This window comes from Coregonus clupeaformis, chromosome 16 (assembly GCF_020615455.1).
Source record: "Coregonus clupeaformis isolate EN_2021a chromosome 16, ASM2061545v1, whole genome shotgun sequence".
NCBI classification, from domain to species: domain Eukaryota; kingdom Metazoa; phylum Chordata; class Actinopteri; order Salmoniformes; family Salmonidae; genus Coregonus; species Coregonus clupeaformis.
Genome location: NC_059207.1, coordinates 56,009,230 through 56,029,691, shown reverse-complemented (window position 1 = coordinate 56,029,691; position 20,462 = coordinate 56,009,230). Strand labels below are relative to the sequence as shown.

General features: G+C 42.4%; 1 protein-coding gene across 2 annotated transcripts in view; it reads left to right on the top strand.

Annotated features, from left to right (window-relative positions):
- scarf2 (scavenger receptor class F, member 2) overlaps positions 1-16,509 on the top strand; it is a 31,382-nt gene extending 14,873 nt beyond the window's left edge. Inside the window, exons 9-11 of one of the 2 annotated variants that reach the window (XM_045225797.1) lie at positions 533-657; positions 5,658-5,816; positions 12,829-16,509. In XM_045225797.1, the coding sequence (XP_045081732.1) occupies positions 533-657; positions 5,658-5,816; positions 12,829-14,120 (1,576 nt within the window). In that variant the 3' untranslated portion in view covers positions 14,121-16,509. Of the gene's footprint in view, positions 1-532; positions 658-5,654; positions 5,817-12,828 lie in introns of both variants that reach the window. The other variant, XM_041901668.2, reaches the window with a different exon arrangement.
- Positions 16,510-20,462: the final 3,953 nt, after the last annotated feature.

Sequence of the window (20,462 nt, the reverse complement as noted above, 5' to 3'; positions counted from 1 at the left end):
GGGATGGGGATGGGTTGGAAAGGAAGAGTGGGCCGTTTGCCTTCCTTGCTAAAATAGCTCATGCAGATGGCTCCATCCTTTGAAATAGTTTTTTGCCCTTGTATCTTATATTGTCACTGTCGGAATAAAATAAAAATGGCAAAAATGGATCTACAAGGTTTTTCTTTTGACAGTGACAATATATAGTATTACATTACAACTGTACATACAGTCAAGTTAGGGCCTGGAGGAAAGACTGATCAGGAAAGACTCTGGGTCCTTGTTATAAGTTACAATAAGGGCCTTAAGTATTTCCTGGTTAGTTCACGTGGTAAGGAATAACTGCAGGCTCTGCATAGTATGTCATTTGTAGCCAAATCAAAAATGGGTCAGTATGATATTGTGTGTGGTCTTTTTCTTCATGTGGTCCATGAGATGTTGCTTGTACTGCAAGTGTGTCAATACAGATGAACATCACCCACATTTGAATCGATTTGTGGTGTTTAGTAATTAATTTGTTTTCCATGGCGTCACCCCTCCCTCTTTCCCTCAGTCCTGACCAAGACAACTCTACCAACAGCAAAAAAGCCAAGCGGATCCTATGTGGAAGATTCAGCCGAATCAGCACCAAACTCCCCCGGATCCCACTGAGACGACAGAAGCTGCCCAAAGTAGTCGGTAAGCCCCAATCCCTCCTCCCCATAGGCAACCATGCCAAGACAGAATCTGCATCCTAAATGGCATCCTATTCCCTAAATAATGCACTACTTTTGACCAGAGCCCTATGGGCCCTGGTTCAAAGTAGTTTACTCTATAGGGAATAGAAGGTGCCATTCGGGATGCGTCTACAGCCACTTTCTTCAATACGATACTGTCTTGTTTGTTTGTGTATATGCTCCATGTGTCTCTGGATGATCCCATAGTTTCTGTGTCATAGTCATTGCAAGCCTCTTTAACTCTTCAGCAAGAGGGAGAGAGCATTTTCATTTTACCTTTGCTCTGTAATACCTCGCTCTGCGACTCTCTGTGGAGTGGTTTTCAGACAATGAATAGGGTTGAAAAGTGTACTGCGACTGCCAAATGGGTATGGGGTTTCATCTGAGAGGAATGCACTGGTTGCAGGGCTTATTATTCTTGGCACCCTTAAATACCATGTGTTCATGTTATTACAACCCTAAACGGGCCCTCTCTTTTTTCCCTCCTTCCTAAGAAAGTGAGTTGAGTTCCTCCTCTGCTGGGCTGAAGGCGCTGTTATTAAGAAAGAAAGGGTCAGTGTAGTGGTGTGGTGCTCGGGAGGTCTGAGTGGTGTTGAGTGATACTTTATCAAAGGCTACTCTGTTTGTGTCAACATGGAGAGGAGAGGAGGGAGAGTAGCTCCTGTCTGTCTATGTGGAGGGAGGGAGAGAGGGAGGTGGAGGAAGGTCTCGTGGTCTGGGATAGGATTGTCTGTCAGGACCCATCTCAAGTCAGCTTAAAGGACATTACACATAGCCTACATACTGAATAACTCTCCTTTGTCTACCCAGATGCCTTCTGGAATCTCTAGACATTCCAGACACGGCCACGTTCTGTGCCGTTCTGCTTTGGCTCTGCAATGTAGGAGTTCAATTGAATCATGGCTCTCTAGACTGGTTCTGAATGCATGGATGGAAGAGCTCTGACAGGGTTCTGACTATATTTTGGAATGGAGAAATGCCCTATTTGTGGGATATATTGTAGTTACCCTAAGTTGCTATTCAGTGCAATATGACCGGTGATGGGGAAGGAGTTAAAAAGCGGTGACCTTGTTTCTCTCCTCTTTCACGATGAGTAGCATGTGCTTCTCCACTTCTTTAGCTGATTATTTCAGCTAGCAGCTGTATTCATTGTGCCTGCGTAGAAACACACACTGGAACAGTATTGTCTTTGTCATCCAGTGTCATGGGACATTAAGATCATTTTTCACAAACACCCTCAAAGTTTACTGTAACTTATAAACAATCCGCCAGAGGCTACAGAAATGGCATTTTGTTAAAAGTCTATGCGTATGACCTCCTTTCAAACAAACAAGCCCTTTCATTATTTTGTGCACAAAGCATATCGTGCGATGTCTGGATTGCAATCAAGCAAATCAAGGAGAACAAACTACCACTTTGGGAATTTGGAGAGAGTAGAATAGAGTTTTTGGTTCAAACCAAAACCAATTCTCTCTAAGTTTTCCTCCCTCACATTCAACAATACATGACAACACACTGCTATAAAACGACTAAATGTAAGAATATACTTTACAGTCCTTCTACCAGTGTTATAGACTCTCTTGTTCATAAGGAGAGATAAACTGGTCAGCTTCTCTCTCTCTCTCTCTCTCTCTGTCTCTCTGTCTCTCTGTCTCTCTGTCTCTCTCTCTCTCTCTCTCTCTCTCTCTCTCTCTCTCTCTCTCTCTCTCTCTCTCTCTCTCTCTCTCTCTCTCTCTCTCTCCCCCTCCCTCCCTCCCTCCATCGCTCTGCTCTGCTTTGCTTTCCTCATTGCCTGCCCACAGAAGCGTGGCCTGCCTGCCAGCGTTTTGAAACTCTACCCTCCCTGGGGCGCCGTCAGTCCCTTCAACATTCCACAGGAGGCCCACTGGACTCGAAACAGGAAGTGGCCAAATTTACCCCAGCCTGTGTCAGACCTATGATTTACCCACACTGGGGTCAACATACTACAACAGATGTGGCAAGACAAAAGGAAAGATGAAATAGGGGAGGAAGAGGAAGAGGGGGAGGAGGGAGGAAGAAAACATTTGCTCTGTCTTTTGCATAGCTCGTATAGCTCCTCCGCTCCTTCATACATAAACGTTCCCCCCCATCCCCCATCCTGTACTAAAACCTCCACACTGCTTATAGTTTGTCATTCCATTCTAAGCATATTTATTCCACGCCCTACACTATAGTTAGCTATCTCACGCTCTGCTGGCTGCCTTCCCCCATTTCCATTCCATAGCCCTCTGTGTGTGCGTGTGTGTCACAAATGGCACCCTATTCCCTATACTGTACAGTGCACTACTTTTGACCAGGGCTCTGGGGGATATAGGGGATAGGGTGCTATTTGGGATGCAGTTGCATGTCCGAATGCTTCCCTGTGAAAAGTGATGTGGAGCGGGACCACCTGCTCCAGGGTAGCTGGCCTCACAGGCAGCTATGATAGGCCTGTACAGCTGGAGCTCGTCAAGAAATGCACAGTTGTCCAATGGACTGTGTAGGCTGAACTTTGGTCTTTCAGTGCTGTCCTGTCTCTCCCTGAAGAATCCATCCGGCTCCAGACTTTTAGTCTGGTGTGAACATTCAACCACAGCAGTTGTTCAGTGAAGCATGAAAGAGAATGAATGGAATTAAGAGCCAGTTGGTTAGTTGGTCAATTGAGGTTACTTACAGTAGGCCCTATTGGACACTGCATCAGTCTTGAATAATATAGTCTAGCACAGACATTGGTTAAGTCAACTGGGACATTCTGCTATTGTACCTCCATGGCATTGGAGTCGTCTGTTCATTATACTCTAGCACAGCAGGGCTGTTACAATAGTCATAAAGTGCAAACCGTCCAAACAGAAAGTCTGGTGTATTTATTTATGCATCTCCTTTATTGAATTTGAGCAAAATATTTATCAGCTGGAAGAAAAGCCTTTTTTTTCTGTGTCCGTGGATAAATATTTGGGTGGGCACTGTTTATATTATATTGTTTGTAACGGCTGCCATTGCTACAGTCCAACTAATCTACATCAAGTCAATTTCCTCCATTTAATCCCATCACCATGGCGGTATTATGTAGAATTTGAACAATATCTGAACAATATTGGGATATTACCAGATATAATGACAGGAACAATATTAGAAGTATTGAGATTGACTCTGCAGTATGAAGGACATCCTCATAGTACCCACCATTTTCAGTGGAAATTCCCACCAACATAGAAAGTCCCCTTGCGTCAATCTAATTAACAAAATAAAAAAAACGTCCGAACAGTTTGGCCTACAAACTAATATGGAAAGAAGAGACTCTCACGAACATGATGGTGTGCTCCATTTTGCTCTATGACATCCACAAGCCCCATAGGACTTGTCTGAAGTTGGTACCGCCGATGTGTCAAATTTTGTCTGTAGCATCCGAACCGTTTGGGCTACAGACTAATATGGAAAGATGAGACCCGAACACAAGTGTCACAGGACTCACAGGACTGAAGGAAACCCCATACTGGTTAAAACAATTAATGAAGTAGTTTTGTGCCCCCCCCAAAAAAAGGGGCTAAATATGTGTAAAAAATATATACAAATCCAGAGATTTCGTATATCTCCTAGATATAGGACAGACACTTCAAAATCTAATTCCTAATGATACATTTTTGAACTGTCTGTTTGACCATTTATGAATGTGTTATTCAATGTGTTTCTATGGGGTATAGCAGGCCCAATTCTATATTTTTATTTGATCAAATAATAAAAAATGCTCATCTGATACCTACAGGGGTCCTAAAATTCAAAAATCTAAAAGCTAAATGATCCATGGTATGACCATCTTAAAACAATGCCATATGTTAGCTTAGGAGAACCCCCCACCCCACCCCACCCCAAGGCTTAGTTAACAAGCGCTGTGAGAATAGTACAATAATGCTGCTCTTGCATTTACACATCTCCTGGTACTCATTTAACTGTAGCTGTACCACACCTGCTTGTGTTGGTGTTAGCAGAGGTCAGTTGTTTTACAGTTTGGGAGATGACTTCCATGCCACAACGTTCATACCATAAACTCATAACACAATAAGGACCACAATGGAAATACGTTGTAAAACTTTTGAGATATATCCTCGATGATTTTAAATGCAGTAAATCCACTTGTGTGGCTGAATTGTGTTTAAAATGGTCAAATAAATCATGTTGAATACATAGAGACTCAGTGTAGTTGGAGGGGAACTTCCAGCCAAGAGAGGGTTTAGTTTTAGCTTAGCGTTAGCGGAGAACAAACGGATGGGCTCATGTGTCATCGAGTGGAGGGGGGAGGGTGTAAATTGACATATCTGATGTGGTTAGTGTCCAGTTAACGCCCAGTCACACACACACACACACACACACACACACACACACACACACACACACACACACACATACACACAAACACAGTCAGTCTACAGCCAGTTGGGGAAAGGAGAAGAGGAACCACAGACATCCCACACGAACACAGCTGTCCCCAGACTGAAGGGTCAGCAGAATACATCAACATCTAAAGAGGAGGAAGGGATGCAAGGAGGGAGGGAGGCAGGGAGGGAGGGAGGAGGGAGGCATGGAGTGAGGGAGGCATGGAGGGAGGGAGGCATGGAGGGAGGGAAATTACCTACATTTAGGAAATGGAGCATTCTCTGTCTATTGCAATGATAACTAAAGGAAAACTCGAACTTATTTCTCAGTAAATAGCAGTTTGTTCAAGGAATGTAGAATCACGCAGATTGTCACAAAATACCAACAACAAATCAACATGAAAAGTTTATGAACACTATTGAAACACTCTAGCTAGTTCAAGCCAGACTCCCTTACAACATCAACACACACCACAACATCTTGTGGAATCAGTGTCTCTCGATCTGTTGTTCTTGTAAGGTAGTCCTGTCAATCTACTTCTCTCTGACCCCTGCTTCTCTGTGTTTGTTTTCTCTCCCTGTCCCCCAGTAGCCCACCACGACCCTGAGAACACATTCAACTGCAGCTTCATCGAGCCCCCCTCTGTCGTCGAGCAGCCCTGCCCCTCCTCCTGGTCGTCCCAGGAGTCTTTCGATTCCTTCGAGGAGGAACCCAGCGATGATGGCCCCGTATACTGTGTACCCCATGAAGGTAAGTCGTTACACACACACACACACACACACACACACACACACACACAAACACACACACACACACACAGAGAGAGACGCACAGACGGACACAAGGACGACAGACCTGTCTAAACAATGTGTGCCCCATGAAGGTGGGTCATCAGGAAAGAACAATAAATACCGTGATTAGCCACAGCTACTCCACAAATAAACACATCCAGGCACGTACGGATGCATGCACACACACACGTTCACACACAAATGTTTGAACACACACTTGGAGTGGGATTTGTTTGTCACAAAGTGGAAAGGAAGAATATGTCCTAGGATGACTGAGCACTGAGTCACACACTTCTGCAAAGCTAATTAGAGAGATAGGATAGTTAGTTATCCTTATCGTGTGCCATCGAGCCCTGTCCCTTGTGTTGATGTGAAACCATAAACAGGAAATATAATGGTAAAGTCATCCAATTCATGAATCACTCCTTGTAGTTTGGTGGAAAGCATCATGGCCTTCAGTTTATCTTTCTTTTAGCTTAGACTCCCAGTTAGTTTATTGTTTTTGGAGGTCTCAATATTTATTTATATTATTCAAGAAGATAAATATGATGTACACTCATTCTAAATAATGTAAACATGCCTCACATATGCATGCTTTATCCCTGATGATGCACTAATACTGTATATGAAGAGTTTCATTAAAAACCGCTATATATCCATTTTCAGAAACGTTGGTAAATTAGCTTTCAATGTTTAAAGAAATTATGAAAGAGATTGCTGTGTTTTTCCACTATCTAATCATGGCAATGACAGATATGTACAGTGGGGAGAACAAGTATTTGATACACTGCCGATTTTGCAGGTTTTCCTACTTACAAAGCATGTAGAGGTCTGTAATTTTTATCATAGGTACACTTCAACTGTGAGAGACGGAATATAAAACAAAAATCCAGAAAATCACATTGTATGATTTTTAAGTAATTAATTTGCATTTTATTGCATGACATAAGTATTTGATACATCAGAAAAGCAGAACTTAATATTTGGTACAGAAACCTTTGTTTGCAATTACAGAGATCATAGGTTTCCTGTAGGTCTTGACCAGGTTTGCACACACTGCAGCAGGGATTTTGGCCCACTCCTCCATACAGACCTTCTCCAGATCCTTCCAGTTTCGGGGCTGTCGCTGGGCAATACGGACTTTCTGCTCCCTCCAAAGATTTTCTATTGGGTTCATGTATGGAGACTGGCTAGGCCACTCCAGGACCTTGGGATGCTTCTTACGGAGCCACTCCTTAGTTGCCCTGGCTGTGGGTTTCGGGTCATTGTCATGCTGGAAGACCCAGCCACGACCCATCTTCAATGCTCTTACTGAGGGAAGGAGGTTGTTGGCCAAGATCTCGCGATACATGGCCCCATCCATCCTCCCCTCAATACGGTGCAGTCATCCTGTCCCCTTTGCAGAAAAGCATCCCCAAAGAATGATGTTTCCACCTCCATGCTTCACGGTTGGGATAGTGTTCTTGGGGTTGTACTCATCCTTCTTCTTCCTCCAAACACGGCGAGTGGAGTTTAGACCAAAAAGCACTATTTTTGTCTCATCAGACAACATGACCTTCTCCCATTCCACCTCAGGATCATCCAGATTGTCATTGGCAAACTTCAGACGGGCCTGGACATGCGCTGGCTTGAGCAGGGGGACCTTGCGTGCGCTGCAGGATTTTAATCCATGACGGCGTAGTGTGTTACTAATGGTTTTCTTTGAGACTGTGGTCCCAGCTCTCTTCAGGTCATTGACCAGGTCCTGCCATGTAGTTCTGGGCTGATCCCTCACCTTCCTCATGATCATTGATGCCCCACAAGGTGAGATCTTGCATGGAGCCCCAGACCGAGGGTGATTGACCGTCATCTTGAACTTCTTCCATTTTCTAATAATTGCGCCAACAGTTGTTGCCTTCTCACCAAGCTGTTTGCCTATTGTCCTGTAGCCCATCCCAGCCTTGTGCAGGTCTACAATTGTATCCCTGATGTCCTTACACAGCTCTCTGGTCTTGGCCATTGTGGAGAGGTTGGAGTCTGTTTGATTGAGTGTGTGGACAGGTGTCTTTTATACAGGTAACGAGTTCAAAGAGGTGCAGTTAATACAGGTAATGAGTGGAGAACAGGAGGGCTTCTTAAAGAAAAACTAACAGGTCTGTGAGAGCCGGAATTCTTACTGGTTGGTAGGTGATCAAATACTTATCTCATGCAATAAAATGCTAATTAATTACTTTAAAATCATACAATGTGATTTTCTGGGTTTTTGTTTTAGATTCCGTCTCTCACAGTTGAAGTGTACCTATGATAAATATGACAGACCTCTACATGCTTTGTAAGTAGGAAAACCTGCAAAATCGGCAGTGTATCAAATACTTGTTCTCCCCACTGTATTTGTTTAAAATCTATTACTTGATGGTTTAATTTCAGAGAGACAAATAATCATGTTTTTTTGCTAAATGCTAAATATCCGCCTCACTTTCAGAGAAATAAGTAGTACTGCTAGGTTTTACACAGTCAAATGTAACAAATAACTACATTTCTAATAAAGAAATGTACAAATTATACATTTGTGACTTCAATATTAAAACACTTTTTTTATTTTTTATAATTCAATACAGTAATATGAGATCTGTATGTAAAACATTTACATTTGACATTTTTGTCGTTTCGCAGATGCTCTTATCCAGAGCGACTTACAGCAAATGTATTCATGTAAAGATAGCTAGGTGAGACAACCACAGATCTCAGTCAAATATACAGAATATGAACATTCCATTCCAGCTAAACAATGGATATATAGCATATTGAACAGTGGGTGTAGTGGTGTATATTCAAGTGTATATATTCAAATTTTGCCTACATTTTTCCAAATTGTGCCCTGCGTGAAAATTTCTATGAGAAACAGTGACATACACTCTGAATGACCTAAAATGATTTATTCCATATTGATATTTCACAGTCAGGCCAACCCAAGCTGTACTCTGCAGTAGGCTAATACTATTGAAACAGATAAACTAAGTCAGAAATTCACAGGTTTTAGATTTTCCCCAATTGTTTCAGGTTTTCGTTTTCTTTTACAGAAAAACAACAAAATGTTATGTTCTAAGTCCATGACATTGCACATCAGGAGACCATTTTGAGGTCTGGGAAAATCAAAGAAATTGTTATTTTTGATAGAAGTTAACCTTTAATTCAAGTGTGCAGGCACCTAGCACTATTGTTTGATTAGCTGTGTTTCTGTAGCACATGATATGGAGTTTGCAAAAGAAATGGCCACTGGATTGATGCAAATAATCATCATGATATCATTCTGACAGGTAGGCGTGGGCTACTTTGTAGCTATTTTTATTTCACCTTTATTTAACCAGGTAAGCCAGTTGAGAACAAGTTCTCATTTACAACTGCGACCTGGCCAAGATAAAGCAAAGCAGTGCGATAAAAACAACAACAACACAGAGATACACATGGGATAAACAAAACATACAGTCAATAACACAATTGAAAATCTATATACAGTGTGTGCACATGTAGTAAGTTAAATAGGCCATAGTGCAAAATAATTACAATTTAGTATTAACACTGGAGTGATATATGTGCAGAAGATGATGTGCAAATAGAGATAATGGGGTGCAAATGAGCAAAATAAATAACAATATGGGGATGAGGTAGTTGGGTGGGCTAATTACAGAATGGGCTGTGTACTGGTGCAGTGATCAGTACGCTGCTCTGACAACTGATGCTTAAAGTTAGTGAGGGAGATAAGAGTCTCCAGCTTCAGAGTTTTTGCAGTTCGTTCCAGTCATTAGCACCAGAGAACTGGAAGGAATGGCGGCAAAAGGAGGTGTTGGCTTTGGGGATGACCAGTGAGATATACAGTGGGGAAAAAAAGTATTTAGTCAGCCACCAATTGTGCAAGTTCTCCCACTTAAAAAGATGAGAGAGGCCTGTAATTTTCATCATAGGTACACGTCAACTATGACAGACAAATTGAGAATTTTTTTTCCAGACAATCACATTGTAGGATTTTTAATGAATTTATTTGCTAATTATGGTGGAAAATAAGTATTTGGTCACCTACAAACAAGCAAGATTTCTGGCTCTCACAGACCTGTAACTTCTTCTTTAAGAGGCTCCTCTGTCCTCCACTCGTTACCTGTATTAATGGCACCTGTTTGAACTTGTTATCAGTATAAAAGACACCTGTCCACAACCTCAAACAGTCACACTCCAAACTCCACTATGGCCAAGACCAAAGAGCTGTCAAAGGACACCAGAAACAAAATTGTAGACCTGCACTAGGCTGGGAAGACTGAATCTGCAATAGGTAAGCAGCTTGGTTTGAAGAAATCAACTGTGGGAGCAATTATTAGGAAATGGAAGACATACAAGACCACTGATAATCTCCCTCGATCTGGGGCTCCACGCAAGATCTCACCCCGTGGGGTCAACATGATCACAAGAACAGTGAGCAAAAATCCCAGAACCACACGGGGGGACCTAGTGAATGACCTGCAGAGAGCTGGGACCAAAGTAACAAAGCCTACCATCAGTAACACACTACGCCGCCAGGGACTCAAATCCTGCAGTGAAAGACGTGTCCCACTGCTTAAGCCAGTACATGTCCAGGCCCTGTCTGAAGTTTGCTAGAGTGCATTTGGATGATCCAGAAGAGGATTGGGAGAATGTCATATGGTCAGATGAAACCAAAATAGAACTTTTTGGTAAAAACTCAACTCGTCGTGTTTGGAGGACAAAGAATGCCTAGTTGCATCCAAAGAACACCATACCTACTGTGAAGCATGGGGGTGGAAACATCATGCTTTGGGGCTGTTTTTCTGCAAAGGGACCAGGACGACTGATCCGTGTAAAGGAAAGAATGAATGGGGCCATGTATCGTGAGATTTTGAGTGAAAACCTCCTTCCATCAGCAAGGGCATTGAAGATGAAACGTGGCTGGGTCTTTCAGCATGACAATGATCCCAAACACACCGCCCGGGCAACGAAGGAGTGGCTTCGTGAAGAAGCATTTCAAGGTCCTGGAGTGGCTTAGCCAGTCTCCAGATCTCAATGCCATAGAAAATCTTTGGAGGGAGTTGAAAGTCTGTGTTGCCCAGCGACAGCCCCAGAACATCACTGCTCTAGAGGAGATCTGCATGGAGGAATGGGCCAAAATACCAGCAACAGTGTGTGAAAACCTTGTGAAGACTTACAGAAAACGTTTGACCTGTGTCATTGCCAACAAAGGGTATATAACAAAGTATTGAGAAACTTTTGTTATTGACCAAATACTTATTTTCCACCATAATTTGCTAATAAATTCATAAAAAATCCTACAATGTGAATTTCTGGATTTTCTTTCCTCATTTTGTCTGTCATAGTTGACGTATACCTATGATGAAAATTACAGGCCTCTCATCTTTTTAAGTGGGAGAACTTGCACAATTGGTGGCTGACTAAATACTTTTTTTCCCCACTGTACCTGCTGGAGCGCATACTACGGGTGGGTGTTGCTATGGTGACCAATGAGCTAAGATAAGGCAGGGATTTGCCTAGCAGAGATTTATAGATGACCTGGAGCCAGTGGGATTGGCAACGAATATGTAGTGAGGGCCAGCCAACGAGAGCGTACAGGTCACAATGGTGGGTAGTATATGGGGCTTTGGTTACAAAACGGATGGCACTGTGATAGACTACATCCAATTTGCTGAGTAGAGTGTTGGAGGCTATTTTGTAAATGACATCGCCGAAGTCAAGGATCGGTAGGATAGTCCGTTTTACGAGGGCATGTTTGGCAGCATGAGTGAAGGAGGCTTTGTTGCGAAATAGGAAGCCGATTCTAGATTTAACTTTGGATTGGAGATGCTTAATGTGAGTCTGGAAGGAGAGTTTACGGTCTAACTAGATACCTAGGTATTTGTAGTTGTCCACATATTCTAAGTCAGACCCGCCGAGAGTAGTGATTCTAGTCGGGCGGGCGGGTGCAAGCAGCGTCTGATTGAAGAGCATGCATTTAGTTTTACTAGCGTTTAAGAGCAGTTGGAGGCTACTGAAGGAGTGTTGTATGGCATTGAAGCTCGTTTGGAGGTTTGTTAACACAGTGTCCAATGAAGGGCCAGATGTAGACAAAATGGTGTCGTCTGCGTAGAGGTGGATCTGAGAGTCACCAGCAGCAAGAGCGACATCATTGATATACACAGAGAATTGAGTCGGCCCGAGAATTGAACCCAGTTAACATTTAATATAGAAGGTTTTGGGGAAAGCCTTTCCATCTACCAGAAGGAGGTTAGGACTATCATTACCATCCCTATATTTTTCCTGTTCCTTAATTGTATGAAACCTGGATGTTACTTCATATTATGAGGCATTTCTTACCTTGCTTCAAAGTAGCCTATAGCCAAAATCCCACCATAGAAACGTGGAGGCAATTATTTTTTATAAAGACTTACTCATATGCGTTCTCCTGTTCTATTGGTTTTCTTTCAACTTTCTTTCATTATCTAGCAGCCAAAGGCATTATCCTAATCATATTAGCAACCCATGATAGTTGTTGCATCTTTAAATCTCCCCTCTTTCTAACGGATATTTCCATCTCGTTCCATGAAACCGCTTGCATGTGCAGTGTGCAATTTAGAAAGTTTTTTTTCTCCCTCATATTGCATTTTGGAACATTCACGCATTGGCCTACTGACATGTGTACATTGCTGCGCCTAAAATGTGAAGAAATAATAGTGTATCAACATTTGAAGCTAAACATTCCGATCCGTTCCATCAGCCCTATTAATTGATACGGCGTATACCTCCACTATCACTACTTTGATACGTATACGTAAGAAGTGAGTATACGCAATGCCCATTGAGAAATAAGTGGGTATAGACGGCGTATACCTGCGTATACCCTCCACTACACCACTGGTCTTGAATAAAACATCTGAGAACAGTACCATCCAAACTAAACCTGTCTCTCATCAACGATCTGTCTTACTGTCCCATAGAGTCGCTGAATGAGAGTAAGGAGAAGCCAGCAGCTGAGAAGCCATCTGCAGCAGCTGCCCCCAGTGAGGACGATGCAGGGGAGTACACCTCTCTGAAAGACACCAGCGCTACCAACACCACCACCCCCAAGCCCCAGGCTGGGGACGGGAGCGAAGCACCCCTGCTCAAGTCCTCAGACAGCGAGGGCTCCACCAGCGGCTCTGAGTCGGCCATCGGGGCCCTCTACGCCCGCATTGCACGCCTCTCCAAGAACTCCAAGGATGAAGAGGATGGGGGTGGCAGCACAGTTACAATAGAGGTCAAAGGTAACGGCAAGCCACCATCCCCGGGAGGGAAGGCCACTACCACCACCAAACCACGCCCGCCAGACCCTTCCACCAAACCCAAGGTGTCGTGGATTCATGGGAACACCGGGGGTACCACGCCCCAGGTGGAGCAGCTGAACCAGGGGGGTAAGGGGCTGACAGTGCCCAAGGAGAGGACAACCAGGAGCTCCAGCGACAGCTCAGCCAAGAGCGAAGAGAGGCAGAGGCTGAAGGAGACGTCCAAGGAGAAGAGGAACCAGGAGGGGAAGGGGACGGAGGTCAATGGTTCCCCCAGTAAACACAAGGCCCATCGGCTGGGAAGGTCCGGGGAGGACATTAACCACATGGAGCACATAAATGGAGTGGTGCAGAACGCTCTCAAGAAGATCGGTAACTTCCACAACTCCAACTCTGACAAGAAGGCGGCCGAGAAGGCAGCCGCTGTGGGAACCCCTAAGGAACCGCCCAAGAGCCCCAAAGTGATCCACCCACACATGAACTCAGAGGCCGCCACACTCCTGGCCGCCCAGCTCAAGGAGAAGACGCAGAGCATCAACCGGAATGAGGGCACTGGCCTGGTAAAGACCAACGGCCTGTCCACCCCAGCCTTCCGGGACCGAGGAGACCGGGAGAAGCCCACTCCTCCGCAGAAGGCGAAGCGGACCACTCCGCCCACCCCAGGCCACCAGGGCTCCAACAAGCCTCTGCTGCCAACCACCACCAGCCTCCAGAAGACGGTGGGTGTGGGGGTCCCCACAACGGACCCAGCCACCCCGGAGGTCGCCCCTAAGAGCCCGGAGAAGCAGGACTTGAATGGCTCCAGGGTGGGAGAGGGTGGTGGTGGTGGTGCAGGGGACGTCATGCCAAAGAAGACCCCCATCAAAAAGCCTCCCAGAAAGAAAGGCAAGGACGGGACTTTGGATACTACTCTGGAAACTAAGACACCGACAAAGACAGCAATTATGCCACCGCAGATAATCAAATAGACAATTTTTTACTCCAAGACCTATTGACCAGGATGTTTCTCACACACAGGGCAATGTTGACAATGGGGAATGAATGACTTTTCTTCCAAAGGAGACATGCAAAAGGACTTGGTGGTTGTTCATCAAAGGAATGTATTATGTGTGTGCTGTGTGTCCAGGACCAGTGGGAAGTAAGTAGAACTTTGTTTAAACTGTGGTTCTTCTCATTGGTGTGGGAGTGGGTTTGTATTATATCGAACTCATATACCTGCAATGTATCAGTTTTCCACTTCAAAGCCGGACATAACTGTGGGAGTGGGAGAGTTCTGACAGCAGCATACAATCATCTTCTATTTTTCTTCCATCTATACTATATCTCCCCAATGCCCACCACTATATTTATATAGGAATTTCTGACAATAATTGTAATTTAAAATGTTTTTCCTCAACATTGTATGTGATACAAATCTAATCTATGCAAAGTGAGGTCTCAAGTTGAACCAAGGTACTGAGAATACAAATACAGTATTTGTCTGTTTGATTTAAATTTGCCAGTTTCAATAAGGAACATTCCATAAAGGTGATTATTGAGTTATTTGTATCTTTTTTTGTTGCTATGTTGTCCACAATCTAATGTTTTAGCTGAAGGACAGTAACTTTCTTCCACAGTTTTGTCAGTCACAGTTAATTGACAATGAAATTAGTAATCAATGCAAACTTTTAAGGAAGCACTTGTTGACATTCCCCTCCTAACAGATCTATAGCCCTGTATTCTAAAGGCATGCACTATATTACCTGGATATGCTGTAAAAGCAGCTAAAAAAAGCTTTCGTCAGGCCTATTGAACAGCTAGTGTAAATGTCTTACTCTTAGATTCTTTCCCACTCAATAGTTTTCAGCTTGATTCTTACCCACTAATAAATGTGGGTAGGCATGTTCCTTATTCCAAATGTTTCTGTGCATTGTTTCTGCAGCCATTGTTTTCTAAGGAGCATATAGAGACAGATGTATTGCCACTAGATATTTGGCCACTAGAAACAGTCTGTGAGAGGCATTGGCTTATCTGGTTTTTCTCACCATCATGTTGTTTATTAAGGTTGAAGTCATGGTTGAATTCCACATCCAGAGGGAACGCAACAGATATTTTACATACATTTTGATACTTCGATCATTCTTTACCAATGGATGAATCGTCCACCTACCTGACAGACAATCTACTCATGTTACATTACAAGGTTTACTTTTTCTTAACTTGAATTCCAGTGCGGCTAATTAGCTGAATAATGCTAGCTAATTATAGCTAATTGGTTAAAGAGGCCTTTTTGAATCGAGGGTAGCACTTACCCCCAAAGGGATGTATTGTTTAATCAACATTTCATATTGCATTAAGTTTTACTGGTTGTATACATATGAGGATTACAACATTACAAGAGGACGCTCGTATAAAAGAGTATGGAATATAAATACAACACTTCATTATAAAACAATCAACCAATCTGCATAATATAAAGTAGTACAAAAGTGGCAGTGGTTCAGACTGTGGATTCAGATTTACTGTACATTCCACAGTTTTCAGAGCTATTTGATAGTGCTTATGATTGTTTTTGGTGTCTTTCCTACACTTATGTTGTTGATGTTTTCATTTTTTTTATGGTACAGTCAGCCTACTCTTTACCAGTGTTCTTTTTCTACATGTGAAGGTGTTTTTGTATTAGTATAATTGTATATGTTTGTAAGCTGCGCTTATATGAATTATTTTGCTACTTCTTTTTACTCTGTTTGTGTCAATGAACTGGCTTTCATGTTACATGTGATTGTTTGCGTCAGGCTCTCTTCAGCCACAGTATGATTATGTACTTTGTAAAGTTGTCCTTGGCTTGTCATTTCCCTTTTTTCTATCGATGTTATTGTTTGTTTAACACTTAACTGCATGAAGCAGAGTGAAACTTATCTAGCATTAATAGCTACACAGGAAATATATAGCCTACTCTCTTTATCTTATTGACTTTCCCAATTGCTATCATTCTGTCCATAGGAAATATCAAATATCAAAACTTCAAAGGATTATACAGGATGTGCATTATTGTGTTACCACTGTTATTAAGTACATGTAACTAAAACCATATGAGTTTGTGTGATTATAAAGTGCCAATTTAAGCAAGCGGAAAACATATCTTTTTATATCTGACTGACTGGCCTCTGCCTGCTTTCACAGGCTACAGTACATATCTGTAAGCAGGGCTTCAAAACGCTGCAGAAACATTATCAGCGATACGGTATATTTGTAACTCATCATTCTGTTTTGTTTGTTTGTCTGATCTGATTTTCAGTCAGTTTATTGTTGTTGAATTTGTGTTTGTTCATTTACTTATTTGAAATAAAAGCGATACATGTAGCTATATGGAAATGATCACCTCTCTCACATTAGTCTGTGAACCTATCCCTCAGTAAACCTTTTGCGTGCTAAAATATTATCATTACCATCACACAAACATCACACAGCGGCCCTAGCGTATTGATTTCAGACATATAGCTCCCTTCCCCCATTTGTAGCCTAAAACCATCCATCCCCTTAGCAATAATTGATATTTTACAGTTTCCGGTGACTCCTGGCTGCCTCTCTCCTGGAGATGAAGAGGATACAGAGACTTTTTCACAGTCACAGTCGATCATCAAAGAGGCAGAAGAGCCAGAGGACCCACTGTTGTGCTCCTCCTGAGGGGCACAAGAGCTCCTTTCATAGGAGAAAACAGTGGGAACTCTGTGCTAAGGACCCCAAAGTTAATGCATCACACGCTGCATATTTATACTCTTTTGGGGGAGAGAAAGGGGATATAGCCAGGAGCTGTGAAGGAGTGTATGGATGGATCATGTGGTCGGGTAATTGAATCCAGAAGACCGGGTCATTGACTTGGGCCTGCACTGCTGACATGGTGCTCCACTTCCATGTTTTTTTAACTGCATGTGTGTGCGAGCATGCGTGCGTGTGTGTCTGTGTGTCTTTCTGCGAGTGTGTGTGTATTTCTTTGAGTGTGTGTATGTGTGTGTGTGTGTGTGTGTGTGTGTGTAGCATAGACTAAACAAAGCGCCCCCTATGCACAGCTAGACTGCAAACTAGGGCACGGTCAAGACGTGACACAGAGGTCGACTACAGCTTCTGACCACACTGTGAATACAAAGAGACGGTCTGAGCCAATCATATCCCAGACAGACCTAGAGAAAGCAGTTATATTTGTCTTGATTGACACATGGCGTTTCTACATTGTGTTTTTAATGTAAATACCTTTCTAAAATAGACCCTCCCTCCACTAACTACCATATTGAGTTTGTCATACTGACCAGGGCCGGCCCTGGGCATAAGTGACATAGGCAACATCACCAATTTTTTTCCTAGTTGCACAGTGCTCCTAAAATAAAACTATTTAGTTGCATATGCAACCAAATTGGTCGGACTTTAGAGCCCAGTCTCCGCCGTCAAGAGGGGGGCCACTAAAATGTTTTGCCTGTGAGGTGGGGGTTCCCCCAATTAAATCTCGCCTAGGTCCCCCAAAAGATTAGGGCAGGCCCTAATACTAATTCACCACATCCCAAAGAACTCTCGACTACTGTATTCACTGTTTGGCTGTATAACTGACAGAGTGTAATGGTATAGAACTTACTGAATGTTAGAGTGTAATATAACTTATTGAACGTAAGAATGTTATCGAACGTATTGTCAGAGTAGAACTTACTGTCGTGGAACTTGCAGATGGTGGAGGTTCTCAGCCCAGCATTGCAATATCTGTCACACAGTTGCTCTCCCTCAACATGCCATATAAGACAGGAATGAATGAGATGGCATATCTGCATTTAATCAGTGTCTTTTGAGAATGACAGGCGCAATCTAACCTTTAAATACAATTTAAACAATGCCTTTGGCCTGAACACTGAAGTATTCCTGTATACAGATGTTGTGGTTTTGGAGGGTTATGATTCCATCCAAAGTGAAACATTGGTTAGAGAAATATGAAAATATGTGCTCACTTGTTATTTAGATGCTCAAAGCTTCTCATGCAATTTGTAAACCACAGTATTAGAAAAACAACCAAACCATGTAGGATAACTTCCAGGTATGGCAGTCAAACTGTTAGGGAGGAATAGTGTGGGTGGGAAGTGCAATGACAAGTTGACTGACAGTCTAAACAGAAGTTGGATCTTGGCACATATTACGGCAGTGTAGTGTGCCAGGTCTATAGAAACAGCAACTAAAACAACTAGAAGTGCAGTGAGTCAGCCAAGCTAACAGCCCTAGAACCTAGAAGGCCTATTCAGAACCCTGCGTTACGATGGTAACAGGAACAGACTGCATCCACATCTGGTAACCATTTCAGCCCTAGCTGCAAAAAAAAAAAAGGAAGAAAGAAATGTATGAGTGAGGGAAAAAATACAAATATTTTCTGCAATGCAAAGCAGAAAAGAAAATGGGACAAAAAATATATATATATAAAATATCAATGTTTCTGTGAATAGAATGCATGGAGAAAATGTTTTTATATTCATACGTTATGGATATTAGAGCGAGCCTCACCGGATGACGTGCACTGCTTGTAAGATGACATATTGGACTAAGCAGAGTATTTCAGCATTGAGGGAGAAGTACAGGTTCACTCAAGTCGCCATAAGTTTTCATAGTAAATTCCTGACTTGAAACTATACACATATCATTGAAAGTATCTCATCTACTGTCTGATGTTCATGGCAACATATTGTAACATATTATCTTACAGCAAGAGACATTGTTTAATTGCAGTGCTTTGTCACGTTGAGTGTCATTGTTCAGCATGTGGAGCTGCAGTAGCTATGAAATGACTTTTACTGGAAATGGAGCTGGCGTTTTCCCTCGCCCTAAACCACTCACACACACACACACACACACACACACACACTAACCACAGCACGCTGAGGTCAGTGTTTCACCATAAGGAAATAATGCTGGGATCCCATATGTGTTTATATATTGCCAGTGACATCTACTTGCTCCGTGATTTAACACTGTCATTATAATAGTATAATATAGCCCAAAACTCAAAACTCCCTCACAATGGCACCACACTCAAATGGGATATTCTGACATACTATGCTGGTTGAAGACAACCACATTGCATGCGATCCCAAATAAACATTCGGCAACACTATTATGATATATCTGTCATAGAAATACAAAAAAGGATAATGGGTAAGTAATAAAATAATATTTAAAATAAGTATGTCATGTAATGCAATTATGCTTAACGTGTGGGTTTGAAGTGTCAGCAGATATTGAAACATCAGGATTATTATTTTTTCTGCAAATTATAACTAAATCCAAAGAGTGCTCTACTGAAACAACAAGGCCTTTATAGTGTAGGCTAACAAAGTTGTGACATGCAATGAAACAGTTATCTCAGCGCAGTATTAACCTATAATACTAGGGTGGGGTTATACCAAGTATAATTTTGATATTTGATTTGGAATTTTAAGACCCCTTGAAGTATAAAAAAAATAGTAAAACATTATTTGATTAAGTTTTATTTGGCCTTACTGCTATTAGCCCATACAAACGCATTGAATAACAGATTCACTACATGGAACAACAGATAATCCCCTCATAAAATCTAAAGAAAGTTTGCTCTGAGGTGTCTATCCTATATCTGAGAGATATAAGAAAGATCAGCAAACATTTGTTATTTAATTTTTGTACATGTATTTAACCCCTTAGTTTTTTTACTAAACAGTCTCCATATATGCTTCCATAAATGTTTTCAACTGGTACTGGGGGACCTTCAGATGAGTATTGTGAGGCCTGTGGGCGTCCTAGAAAAAAACAACTCATATTAGTCATATTAGTGTGTAGCCCAAACTGTACGGACGCTACAGACCGAAGTTGGCAGATCGGCTGTACCGACTTCAGACGAGTCCCAAGACACTTGTGGGAGTCGTAGAGCAAAACGGAGAACACCATCGTATTTGTGAGAGTCTCTTTCCATAGAGGCGACATAATAGTTTGTAGTTCAAACCGTTCGGACGGTACAGATGATTTTGTGAGAAGAGCGATTTTCGGGATGTCTCATGGTCTGACAAACATCGCTCTAGCTCTGTCACCTTTCTCCACAGAGGCGGAAGTGTTACATCGGTGGATGCGGTAGATTGAGACGCATCCGATGCAAAAAAAAAAAAGAAATCTCTAGCTTAAACTGACAGATTGTTATTGGTATTTTTCTATTATGCTAATTGCATTTTCGCACGGACATTGACCTTTTTAACATTCAACCACACTGCTTCTGTAGTGAAGACACTTTGTTAGTAAGCATGGTTGTATGATTCATTAGTTATCATCTTGTCTTG